This window comes from Podarcis vaucheri, assembly GCF_965113315.1.
Source record: "Podarcis vaucheri genome assembly, chromosome: 14".
NCBI lineage: Eukaryota > Metazoa > Chordata > Lepidosauria > Squamata > Lacertidae > Podarcis > Podarcis vaucheri.
The window spans coordinates 54,311,414-54,324,512 of record NC_138752.1 but is presented as its reverse complement, the minus strand read 5'-3'; the positions used below and the strand labels follow the sequence as shown (position 1 = coordinate 54,324,512).

At 53.0% G+C, this 13,099-nt stretch overlaps 1 protein-coding gene across 2 annotated transcripts in view; it reads right to left on the bottom strand.

Annotated features, from left to right (window-relative positions):
* The window catches only part of FSCN1 (fascin actin-bundling protein 1), a 41,088-nt gene extending 33,030 nt beyond the window's left edge, over window positions 1-8,058 (bottom strand). Inside the window, exon 1 of one of the 2 annotated variants that reach the window (XM_082199795.1) lies at window positions 6,827-8,058. In XM_082199795.1, the coding sequence (XP_082055921.1) occupies window positions 6,827-7,652 (826 nt within the window). In that variant the 5' untranslated portion in view covers window positions 7,653-8,058. The remainder of the gene's footprint in view (window positions 1-6,826) is intronic. The other variant, XM_082199796.1, reaches the window with a different exon arrangement.
* Window positions 8,059-13,099: the final 5,041 nt, after the last annotated feature.

The following is a 13,099-nucleotide window of genomic DNA, read 5'->3' as shown; positions in this document are numbered from 1 at the left end:
GCCCTTTGGGCTGTACCAAACAAAGCCTGGGCTACCAGGATTCTTAATAAGGTAAGTCTTCCTGGTGGACAGAGTGGGGTTGCATACAAAACTGGACTGTGAATTTGAGAGGTCCTAGGTGCTTTCAAATTTTCTGTGGTTGTTTTTGTGTGGCTTTACATTTTGCGACTCACCCGGTGATCCCTGCGTGACAAAGGACACACGGTGTGCATTTTACAATCCTTGGCTCACCCACTGACTGGTCTCATCTCCTGGCACAGGCAGGACAGGACACAGAGAGACCTGCCTACAGATATTTGGCTCCTGCTTTTAAGGCTTTCTGGCCCTATGCCAACACTTGGCATTTGGCCTGGCACTGAACAGGCAGCAAACAGGCAACCAATGGACCTCCTTTAGCCTCTCTGTGTTAAACACACAATTCTATCCAGCTTTGAAACAGTTAATGATCCGGCAGCTGTAATTTGCACTAATTGCAGCTTCTGGGTAATTTTCAAGGGCAGCTCCATTGGCAGTTACCAGAGCCTGAGTCACCAGGCTATCCTTGCCAAAAGGACTCCACTCCCAATAGTCCCAGTCCACGTGGCCAGTGGTCAAGAGGGGCCAGGATTACTGGTGAATCGTCCGTGCCCTGGCAAGTGAGGAGATAAGGAGGCTTTCAAGTTTGTTTGTGGCAGTTTAGCATGGAGGGAGCCGGAAAAATAAACCAGGCAAAGGCTGGATACTGCTTGCTTTTTCTTTGATAGGGTTCCTACTTCACCCTAGCACTTTAAAAACTAATGCTTATTTGCAAGACGGTTTGCATATCTAACTGAAAGCTTGTTATTGTTGTTGAGTCGTTTAGTTGTGTCCGACTCTTTGTGACCCCCTGGACCAGAGCACGCCAGGCACTCCTGCCTGGAAAGTTAACAGTTGCATTTCGTCTGCTAAAGCACCTTTGTCTTACAGCTTGAAGCTGAAGTCAGACGCAAAGACCTCAAGTTCAATGGAGCAGACATCCAGGAAGCTGCTTACAGGATAGCAGTCATGGGGATCCTAATAAGTTGAGAACTATGTTTGGCCTGCTGCTCTTTGCTGTGTGCCTGCCTGGGAGAGCCAGGATAGTGCAGCAGTTAAGAGCCTCAGGCTAGGACCTGGGAGACCAGAGTTCGAATCCCCACCAACTGGCCACGAAGCTCACTCGGGAGCCGGTCTCTGTCCCTCCCAGCTCAACCTCCCTTACAGGGTAGTTGTGAGGGGTTAAATGAGATGGGGAAGAACCATGTGCGCCAACTTGCAGGAAAAGGTGGGATATTGATGCAATCAAATAAATATACAGGCACTTGAAGCCTTACTGCCACCCCAACAGGGGAAAGGGACGTAATGAAGGGAGCCCAAGTCACCTTCTATCTAACTTTCGCTTGAGAAGATCCTGGCATTTCCGAAAATGGGAGAAGCAACTGGAAGAGAGTGTACAGCAAAGGGACAGGGCGCCAAAGTTCACCCCATTATGGGAGGGCGGACACCCCTCCTTTGGGATTCTCAGGAGAAGCTCAGAAGCCCCACAGAACTCAGCGCCTTGCACCTTGTCAAGCATTTAGAGCAGCGGTTCTCAACCTGTGAGTCCCCAAATGTTGTTGGACTACAACTCCCATCATCCCTGAGCTCTGGCCTTGCTAGCTAGGGGTGATGGGAGTTGCAGTTCAACAACATTTGGGGACCCACAGGTTGAGAAAGGCTGATTTAGAGCATGTCTTGCGCACTGCCTTGGTGGCCCTTACAGGAACCCTCCAAAGTAGGCTGATGTTACCTCCGGATTGCAGGGTGGGGTTTGAGATTGAAGAAGTGGTTTGCCGGCAGTCGCTTCCTGAACCCGAGGCCGGTGCTTGATCTGAGAGATCCCCGCTGCAGCCTGATCTGGAAAGGGGCTCTGACCACACATCTCTCTTCACGGCCACTCAAACTGGGATAATCCGATAGCTCGCTAGCACTGATGCATCAAACATCTGTCATGCACAGCATCGTGCATTCTTCCCTTCTCCCCTTCTCCTGAGTAGTTTTGTACAAGGCACTCCCCTTTTTATCCTCCCAGGAGCCCTGTGAGGTAGGCTGAAGGACAGGGATGCTTTGTGGCTAAGCGAGAATTTGAACCTGCAAGAATTGATGCTTTTGAATTCTGGTGCTGGAGGAGACTCTTGAGAGTCCCATGGACTGCCAGAAGATCAAACCTCTCCATTCTGAAGGAAATCAGCCCCGAGTGCTCACTGGAAGGACAGATCCTGAAGCTGAGGCTCCAATACTCTGCCCACCTCATAAGAAGAGAAGACTCCCTGGAAAAGACCCTGATGTTGGGGGAGACGGAGGGCACAAGGAGAAGGGGACGACAGAGGACGAGATGGTGGGACAGTGTTCTCGAAGCTGCGAACATGAGCTTGACCAAACTGCGGGACGCAGCGGAAGACAGAAGTGCCTGGCGTGCTCTGGTCCAGGGGGTCATGAAGAGGCAGACACGACTAAACGACTAAACAACAACTCCCCAGTCCTAGTCTTAACCGCTGCACTCCCCTGGCCTAGCCAAGGTTATCTGTAATTTTTAAGAACTCTCCAGCCAAATGCTTTCTTTTTCGTTAAAACAGTACCCAGGGCTGTTCCTAAGCAGCAGGCAGCCACCATCAATCTTGCATGTGCCTGCACACATACTTTCTGCAGCCAGCCAGGCTGTGCCCCCATAAATCCTCAGGGGCTCTGTTCTCCCCCCCCCCTTGTGCAAGGACTCTGAGGCGGTCACCCGGCTGCAGGCATGCAAGCCCAGAGACAAGGGGGGGGGGCAGAGGACAGGCTTGGCATGCAGCTGACTCAGCCGAAGGGCCGGCCAGCAGGCGCAAAGCTCCCTTTGTGCTACTTCAATGTAGGTCAGCTAAGAAGTCGGCCACTCAGCTCAGATTTTCAGCTAAAACCCATTCACGAAACTGTGTCAGTTTCAGGCTCCAGCAAAGCCCAGCTAGGCAAAAGGATTCACAGCACAAGACTCTGAAGCACATTCAATGTATGTGGCTTTGCCCCCAAGGAATCCTGGGAACTGTAGTTGCAGCCGCATGGAGCTACCCTTTCCAACTACAACTCCCAGGTTTCTTTGGAGCAAAGTTGTGCGCTTTAAGCGGACATTGACTACGGCTTGCGTATACACTGCGTTCTGCACTACACTCTGCCTGCCCCTCTGCACCCCCCCAAAATCAGCTATGGATCCATGCCACAATTCTTCATGCTGCTGTTTGGGCTACAGAATTCAGCTTCCTTTGCCCTTTTAAAAATCAAGTCCCTAGGCCTCATGATTCATACATGTTGCCGAATTCAGATTGCCCGAGCACAGAATTTTAAGGGTTTGCTTCACTTTTCAGTCCAGTTCAGCAGTGGCCAAAGTAAAAACCAAACAAAATGGAACTGCTAAGACCCTCTCAGGGCTGCTTCCACCACAAAGACAGGCTGTTTAATGAGATTCTGTAATTTTTTTAAGGGGGTGGGGAGGAGTGAATTGCTTCCAGAACTTAATCACTGGCTTTCTAAAAAAGAAAGAAAAGGGAGGCGGGGTGCGAGCTCTGATGGAAGGTTTTCTTGGTGGAATTAGCCGCCTTTGATCTCCTGTTGAGTCAGCTTTTTAAAGGGAAAATGAGCCAGAGATTTCTAGGTTTAGGAAAACCCAGACAGCAGCGATGCAATTAGTCAAAAGGAAAAAGAAAAAGATCTGTCTTGCCCCAAGGCAGACCATCAATAGCCACAACTGCCTACCCCAAATTTAGAACTAAGCAGGAGGCAGAGTTTGCTCTCTTCTTCAGAGAAGCCTTGGGGCTTTGGGGGGGGGGGGATTTTTGACCTTATGGTGCCTTTGTGCCCATCCCAGAACAGAAATCAGATACAGCATGAATTTGAAGGGAGGGGCTATCAGAGTAGAGGTCAGTGAAAGACCCCTCTCCTCCATTTCGCTCCTTGTGAAAAATAGATGCTACAAACCCAGCAGGCAGCCGGGGGGGGGCTGGGGGGAGGAAACACACTTTGAGGGAAAAATAAAAAACTAGGATACAGCTGCACAAATCGGAGTGCTGGAAAGGAGCAGAGAGAGAGAGAGAGAAAGAACACATTTGGAAAAGGAGATCAGAGGGACTAGTGGCTTGCGTTGCAATCAAACTCAATTCCCCCCCCCCAATCACCTCTGTCCCATGAGGCCGTCTGCTGAGGTTTTCTCCACCCAAAAAGTCATGCCCAGAAGAGGGTGCACATGCTTTGTGCGCAATGCACCCCAGAACCCACCTAGCACAACTAACACAAAGTCCCCTCGATTTAAGGATGATTTAGGGAATTTGATCCGGCAGTGCTATGCGGGTGGGAGGAGCATCGCCCCCCCCCCATTTAGGCAATTGAGCAGCAGGTGGAACAGGACAGCTGAGGAAGAGGCAGAAGGCAGGCCTGGCGTGGGGGGTGGGTAGAGAGAGGGGGGAGGAGTGGTAAAAGCAGGGGGGAGGGGGCAGCATGCAGGGAGGAGAGGCAGGAACAGTGATGCTGCTGGCTGAGGACCACGTGCCTGGGGAGGATGTGGGTGGGGCGGGGGCCTGTGACCAGGTGCGCATGTGCACAGACTTGCTTGCTCACTCCAGCTGCTCACAGTCCAGATGATGCTCTGCTTCCCTGCATTGCACAAGATTAAGACGGCCAGTTTGGGGGGGGGGGCCACAGTTGGATGAGGATCTGGGAGAGACCAGGGTACCGATCCCCCCATTCATGTGTGTGTGTGACCTTGGGGATCTGCCACTGATTCTCAGCCTAACCTACCTCACAGGCTCACTGTGGGCATTCAACAAAAAGCAGGGAAGAACTATGTGCACCAACCACCTTGAGGTACCTGAAGGAGCATCTCCACCTCCATTGTTCTGCCCGGACACTGAGGTCCAGCTCTGAGGGCCTTTTGGCGGTTCCCTCATTGCGAGAAGTGAGGTTAGAGGGAACCAGGCAAAGGGCCTTCTCGGTGGTGGCACCCACCCTGTGGAACGCCCTCCCTTCAGATGTGAAGGAAATAAGCAGCTCTCTTCTCTTTAAAAGACATCTGAAGGCAGCCCTGTTTAGGGAAGGTTTTAATATTTAATGCTGTATTTTTAATACTTGATTGGGAGCTGCCCAGAGTGGCTGGGGAAACTCAGCCTGATGGGCGGGGTATAAATAATAAATATTGAACTATAAACTATTATTACAAACACAGTAAATAACTAATAATATTAACTGGATTATTAGGTTTTTCATGCTGTCGTCAACTTGAAAGGATGCCCCCCCCCATTGTGCGCAGAGATGCTTCCACGCCAACTGGTACACCTGCTTTTTTGGGTTCTGATTCTGCAAATACTACCCCCCCCACCTTAAATTGTTGAGACACAGAAGTGGGGGAGAGAAAGCTTAGACTTCTAGAGGGGGGGCGAGAAAGGGAAGAGGGGGGGCTGTTGCAGGGCTACCTCTAGAATGAGAGCCCTGTGCTTGCCCTCCCCTCCTAGTTGCTAGCCCAGGGGGGACCCAGTAGCAGCCAATCTCCATTGGGAAAGGGGGGGGGTCTTCAAGACCAGTCCATCTGGAGGACCCTAACCAGCAAAGGCCTTTTATTTTCCCAATCTATGTTCTTCCAGGGCTACAGACTGGCCAAGAGGGCTCTGCTCTGGAAGCCACGGGGAGGAGAGAGGGGCACCCGGCTTGGGGCCTTGTTGGGCTTCCCAGTTGAGGCACCTGGCCGGCCAGTGAGAGAGCAGGGTGCTGAGCTGGATGAGTCCCCTTTGACCTGATTCAGCAATGACTCGTCAGGTGTTCTCATAGAACCTCCAAGTCCAGGAACAGTCTATCTAGATTTCTATACTCTGTGGGGTATTTTGGCCCCTGTGATGCGGGACTAGGTGGGCCCGATCCACCAGGCTCTCCCTCAGAAGACGGGTTGGCGAAGGAGACAAAGCAATTCTGTATCTGGGGGCGGGGGGGGGGAAGCGCCCCTCTTGCAAAGCCAGGATCTCCGCCACTCACTGTTCCCTTCCGCTCCCCGTTTCCCATTCACAAAGGGCTTGGTTTGGATCAAAGACATTTCCGAAGGGCAGCAAGGAGGTTCCCTCCCACTTCGTGGAGTGCCACGTTTTTGGGGAAAGGATTTCCCGCCCATCCCGTCGCACAGGGGGGAAATCCTGCAACAAGTTCCCCTTTGCTGCTTCCCCCCCCCCGCAGGAAAACGCCCCCTCCGCCTGGGGAACAAAGTTCCATTTCCCTTGGGCCGCTCCCCCATTCGCTCACCATTCGAGGGCCTAATCCTGCAATTTCCACGTCTGAATTGCCCCCCTCCAGCAAAAAAAAAAAAAAGGGGGGGGTCTCCTTAGAAACAACTTCTTGCAAAGAGAGGCGCTCCGGCCGCGAGGCATTGAAAGTACCGACATCGGGAGAGCGCAAAGTTATGCACGCGTGGAGTTACGCACGTGTGAATCAGCATAAACAGAGTGGGGAAAGGGAGACAATGACGCCTAAGGGAACACGTTTCCCACTTGCAGCCGCGAACGAAAGAACGAACTTGGAGCCTGCCCCCTCCCGGCACGTGTGAATCAGCATCTACGCGGGGGAAACAAAGGAGGGGACCCCAAGCCGCCCAGGACAACGTGGTCTGCTCTTCCCTTCCCGCGTGGGAAAGCGCATCCCGGGGCAAGCCACCTACACGTGCGAAGTAATGCACCTGTGAATCAGCATATGCGCGGGGAAACAGAGGAGGAGGGTAGCCAACCCGGCTGGCCAAGGGAAGGCGCGCGCCCGCCGCACGTGTGAACGGCCTCCTGGGCTGCCTCACCTTGCCGGATGGAGACGTTCCTGTCGTTGGCGGCGCGCAGCACGACCTGGGGGCTGCTCTGCTCGAGCACGAAGAGCTCGTCCTTGCCCACCTTGGCGCTCTTGCCGGCCTTGAGGGTGCCGCTGGGGCCCGAGGGCGCCAGGTACTTGCCGTCGGCGTCGCGGAAGGCCACCTTGCCGGCGCGGAACTCCAGCGTGAAGCCGGCGTCGGGCTCGGGCCGCGCCACCAGCTGCCCGTCGCGGCGCAGGAAGCGGTGGTCGGCCGTCTGCAGGCTGTAGCGCTGCTCCTGGAAGACCAGCGTGACCAGCGCGTCCAGGCCCCACGGCACGTCGCGGTCCACGGCGATCTCGTCGCGGGCGGCCGCCAGGTGCGCGTAGCGCTTGCGCGTGACGCTGAAGATGTTCACCTGCGGGTGCAGCGCCAGGTGCACGCTCCACTTCTCGGCCGCCGAGATGCTCTGCGCGAAGCACGAGAGGCGGTCCTCGGTGCCGCCGAAGAAGCGACGGTGCGGCTCCGACTGCAGCGACCAGCGCCCGTCGTCGTGCGCCAGGATGACGAAGCGGCAGTCGGCCGAGGCGGGCGCCTCGCTGTCGCAGCTGACGTGCCCGTCCTTGTCGGCCGCCAGGTAGCGGCCCAGGTGGCTGCGCAGGTACACGGCCGTCGAGTCCTCGGCCGCCTGCTCCAGCGTCCAGATCTGCTTCTTCTTCAGGCTGGGCGCCGACGCGTTGAGCTTGAAGCCGAACGCCTCGGCCGTCAGGTACTTGTTGCCGCAGTTGATGAGGCCGAATTGGATCTGGAGCGACTCCGAAGTGCCGTTGGCCGTCATGGCGGGGCGCGCAAAAGCCGGGCGAGAGGGGGAAAGGGCGTCGGGCGGGCGGGCGGACGGGAGGCTGGCTGGCTGACGGGGCCCCTTCCTCGGCTTGCCTTTGTCTGGCTGGCTGGCCGACCAGCTGCTGCTGCTGCCCCCCCTTCTCCTTGCCTGGCCTCGCCTTCCCCCTGCCCGATTCACAAAGGCCGATTCACAAAGCCCAGCTGCTGCTGCTCCTGCCACCCTCGCCGCCGCCGCCTCTCTCTAGCGCGCGGGTGATGTCAGGTCCCCTCTTTAATAAGAGACGGAGAGAAAAGGCGACCCCGCCTCCGAGGCGCCTCAGACGAGAGGGGGTGGAGTCCGCGCACGGAGGGGGCCTCATCCGGAGCTGCCGGGCCCTTTTCCACCCACAATGCAAAAGGCTGACCCACCCCCACCCCCCAGCAAAGAGGAAAGCAGCCGCACACGCGCGCACCCTCCTCCTCTCTCCTTCCTTGCGCGCCCATCCCCAAGCGCATCTGGGCGCCTCTCCTTTGGGGCGCGGGGCGCGCCGAGGGGAGCTGCGTCTGCTTGTAGACCCGATGCTGCGCAAAGGGCGATGGTGGGAGCAGCTTTCCCGGGAGTAAGTCCCGCTTGGAGGCACCGAGGCTTGCTTCTGAGTAGGAGCGTGCCGCTGGCGAGGCACGCTGTTACCTGGGAGTAAGCCGCGTGGGAAACAATGGGGCTTTTTAGGGAGGGAGATGTCTAGGGCGAGACCATTTCGAAGCGCATCAGGATGAAGCGCGCGTCTGCTTTCCCCGGGGGAGAGCACAGCCACAGCGTTTCTTAGGCTTAGGCTATCGAAGCGCGCGCTGGCTTGCTGCAGTCTTGGTTACAGTATATGTATTAAAAATGACTGCAGTTGCGCGGTGCAATCCTACGCAGATGAGTCAGAGGCAGAGCCCACCGTTTGCAGGCAGAAGGGGAGGGGGCCTCTGGTTCTTCTCCAGCACCTCCCTAAATCCGTGGAGAGGGTCCCATGGCTACCCAACTCCCATCATCCTCCACCCAGCTTCCAACCCCAGGAGATGGAGACCAAGGATGGAGACCCTTTGGTTCTCCAGATGTTGCTGCACTACAACTCCCATTGAACCAGCAAGCGTGGGCTAGTGGTCAAGGATACTGGGAGTTGTAGTCCGACAACATCTGGAGGGCCAGAGGGGGGGCCCCCACTTGGTGTAGCTCATGCTACATACTACTCATATCATACTTTGCCGATCAGAAGGTTGGCGCTTCAAATCCCCGCGACGGGGTGAGCTCCCGTTGCTCTGTCCCAGCTCCTGCCACCTACCAGTTCGAAAGGACACCAGTGCAAGTAGATAAATGGATGCCACTGTGGCAGGAAGGTACAGTGGTGCCTCGCAAGACGAAAAGAATTCGTTCCGCGAGTCTTTTCATCTTGCGATGTTTTTCGTCTTGCGAAGCACGGTCCGTTGCAACTGCGCCTCTTCAAGCGGCTTTTAAAAAAAAGCGCAAGACGTTTTCGTCTTGTGAAGCAAGCCCATAGGGAAATTCGTCTAGCGAAGCAACGCAAAAACAGAAAACCCTTTCGTCTAGCGAGTTTTTCGTCTTGCGAGGCATTCATCTTGCGGGGCACCACTGTAAATGGCATTTCCCTGCGCTCTGGCTTCCATCACGGTGTTCCATTGCGCCAGAAGCGGTTTAGTCATGCTGGCCAGGGGTGTAGGAAAGGGGTGGTGCCAGGTGCCCCAGGTGCCATCATGGAGGGGGGTGACAAATTATCAAGGAACGATTACTGCCCTACTAGGGCAGTTCATAAAAAACATTTTTTTTGAAAATGCCTGCTCCAGAGGTCTTATATTACTACACTAGGGATTATATAGCTATATATGAAATTTCATGCATATCAATTAATATCTTCACCCTCCTCCACAAAAATAGCTGTTTAATTGGCCATTTTCCTATGTTGTGAAGGCTGAAATTTCAACTCAGTGGAGCAGGCATTTTCCAAAAAAAAAGTTCACTTTGCACGTTTTTAAAAATAAATTTTATTAAATAAATAAAAAAATAAATATAAATAAAATAACACAAGCCAAAACACAATCCATCCTGTAGATTCAAGTATCTGTCTGCAGTCGCCTCCTTGTTATCAGGGGCCCAGAATCCACATTCCTTTGTAAGAAAATATGAAATAATGTAAAACTATTTTTGCAAGAGGGGTGGAAATCAATGGGGGGGGGGTGACAAGAAATTTTCTGCACCGGGTACCACCTGACTTTCCTACACCTCTGATGCTGGCTATATGACCCAGAAAGCTGTCTGTGGACAAACACTGTCTCCCCCATAGTCGCCTTTGAGTGGACTTAACCGACCAGTGGTGTGAGGTCTCTTCCTGAGCTCCCGAGTCTCCTTGTTTTCAATGGAACTGACTGGAATTTGTGGGGGCTGGGAAGCCTGTCAGGGCCCTCTGGGGGTGGCAGGACTCCAACTCCCATGAGCTCAGTCATTTGAGGAGGAGTCGCTTAATCCAAATGCCGTGGGTTCCAGCCCCACATTGGGCAAAAGAAACCCTGCATTGCAGGGGGTTGGACTAGAGAACCTTCAGGGTTCCTTCTAGCAGTACGATTCTATGATCCCTGACTGTTAGTCATCATCCTGGGTCCGCTCCTCCTTGAACCTCAGCCTATCAGCTCTCATCCTGTCCTCTGGGGCAGCAGTGATCAAGTAAGTAAATAAGATAAGAGCAGCCAGTGACCCATCTAGTCCAGTGTCCTGTTCTCAAAGCGGCCGCAGAATTGAGCACGTGAGCAACTCTTCCCACTCCTGCAGTTTCCAGCAACTGGGATGCAGGAACATTGCTGCCTCCAATATGCCGAAACCATATAACACTGATCCTGAATGACCTACTTTGGCTCCCAGTACGTTTCCAAGCACAATTCAGAGTGTTGGTGCTGACCTTTAAAGCCCTAAACGGCCTCGGCCCAGTAGACCTGAAGGAGCGTCTCCACCCCCATCGTTCTGCCCGGACACTGAGGTCCAGCTCTGAGGGCCTTCTGGTGGTTCCCTCCCTGCAAGAAGCCAAGTTACAGGGAGCCAGGCAGAGGGCCTTCTCAGTGGTGGCCCCCGCCCTGTGGAACGCCTTCCCCTCAGATGTCAAGGAAATAAACAACTGTTGTTGTTGTTTAGTTGTTTAGTCATGTCCGCCTCTTTGTGATCCCCTGGACCAGAGCACGCCAGGCACTCCAGTCTTCCACTGCCTCCCACAGTTTGGTCAAACTCATGCTGGTAGCTTCGAGAACACTGTCCAACCATCTCGTCCTCTGCCGTCCCCTTCTCCTTGTGCCCCCCATCTTTCCCAATATCTGACTTTTAGAAGATACCTGAAGGCACCTGTTTAGGGAAGTTTTTAATGTTTAATGATGTTTGATGTTTTATTGTGTTTTTAATATTCTGTTGGGAGCTGGCCAGAGTAGCTGGGGAAACCTAGCCAGATGGGTGGAGTATAAATATTATTATTATTATTATTAGGGAGCATAGTCACCATGTTCAGTAGCCACCAATAGCCCCTTCTAGGTAACTCCTCCAGGTGTTTGGAGAGGGCTATCACCCCCCCTTTTCTTCTTTAGACTAAACATATCCATTTAGGAAAACAGAAGCTGCCTTACAGAAGTGCAAGCATTGTGCCATCCAGCTCAGTGTCGCCCACACTGACGCAGCTCTCCAGAGTTTCAGACTCAGCCATTCCTGAAGATGCCCAAGAAAGTATACGGGGCCTTTAAGCATCATCCCTTCTCCTAAGACTCATTTTCAGGACCCCTGCGCACCTTTGTGGCCCTCCCCTGGGCCCATCTCAGTTTGCCTGCACCTTTGTGAACCTGGACTGTCCCGAAGCTGACACAGTCCTGGCTCCAGATGTTGGAAAGAGACCCCAGGCATGGATGCCCAAACCAGACTCCTGGCCTTCATTCCTGGCTCTTTGTGAGGGAGAGCCAGAAATGTGTTGCTTTGAAGCACATACAGCTTTCTTATCTGCAGTCGTGAATGTTGTGTTCTGCCAGAGCACTTAAAACAAACGCATCACCCCACACACAGCTGCTTGAGTTTTCAACACCATAACAAGCATCAGCTGGTGTGCTTCTTGCAGACTAAGGTGCTGTTAAAGGCACAGGAGCAGTTGGCAACTCTGGCGAGATGCAGGAACGAGAGAGTTTTGATTCTCCAAGCTCACTCTGGGCCTCTCTCTGACTCCACATGGCCGCGTTCACAGGACATCCTTTGTTTTAGTTTTGTTTATCCTCCCTCTCAACCCCTCTTTTGCAAATAAAATCTTAATTGGACTAGGATGGCTGCCAGGAGTGGATGGAATAAATCCAATGGATTTGGAGAACAGACATTTGAAATTTGACTGCATTTTTTTTTTGTCAGTAGAAGGCTAGTTCTCCTCTAGTTCTCCTCGTGAGTAGGAAGACTAAGCGGCTCCTTAGACACCCTCCAAGGCCTGCAAGTGGTCAAGCATCTATGAGGAGAGCAAAAGAGTCATTGGCCATGTAATATACAAACATAAAGTTGTGGACTTGGAAAGGGGTCTCCACCCCCCTGCAATTCAGGAATCTTAAGCATCCTTTGCTTCCAGCATTTGTGAGAAATCAATACTTTAGTGTAGCAGCACACTTTGAAACTCCCTGACTGTTGACGCCGTCACTGTCTCCTTTTTAGCACATGCTGAAAAAAGAAAGTCGATGCAGGTTTTAATCTGTTCTTAGTCTTCTGTTAAAAGGGATGCGGGTGGCGCTGTGGGCTAAACCACAGAGCCTAGGGCTTGCCGATCAGAAGGTCGGCGGTTCAAATCCCTGCAACAGGGTGAGCTCCCGTTGCTCGGTCCCTGCTCCTGCCCACCTAGCAGTTCGAAAGCACGTCAAAGTGCAAGTAGATAAATAGGTACCGCTCCAGCAGGAAGGTAAACGGCGCTTCCATGCGCTGCTCTGGTTCCTGCTGGCCACATGACCCGGAAGCTGTATGCCGGCTCCCTCGGCCAGTAAAACGAGATGAGCGCCGCAACCCCAGAGTCGGCCACGACTGGACCTAATGGTCAGGGGTCCCTTTACCTTTACCTTTAGTCTTCTGTTACTTTAACCTTTCAAATGTCTTAAATTCTTCCTAATTTTCTTCTTGCTAATTTTATTGTTTTATCTTTTCATGTAAACTGCTGTGATGGGTTTTTTTTCCTTTACAGTCAAGTAGTGTATACATTTTATGAAATAAAAAGAGGTAAATAATTTTGATTTGGGATCTATATTATTTTTTTGGGGGGGGGAGTAAGGAATCGTGGCATATTCAGCCCCCTCTTTTGTCAAAATGCCTGGGAGCTGCTGCTGGAGTGAATGGGAAAGGTTCAATTTGCTTCTCATGTACAAATTAATATATGTGCAGAGGAGATTGACAGCTGAACAATGCTCAGCCTACCC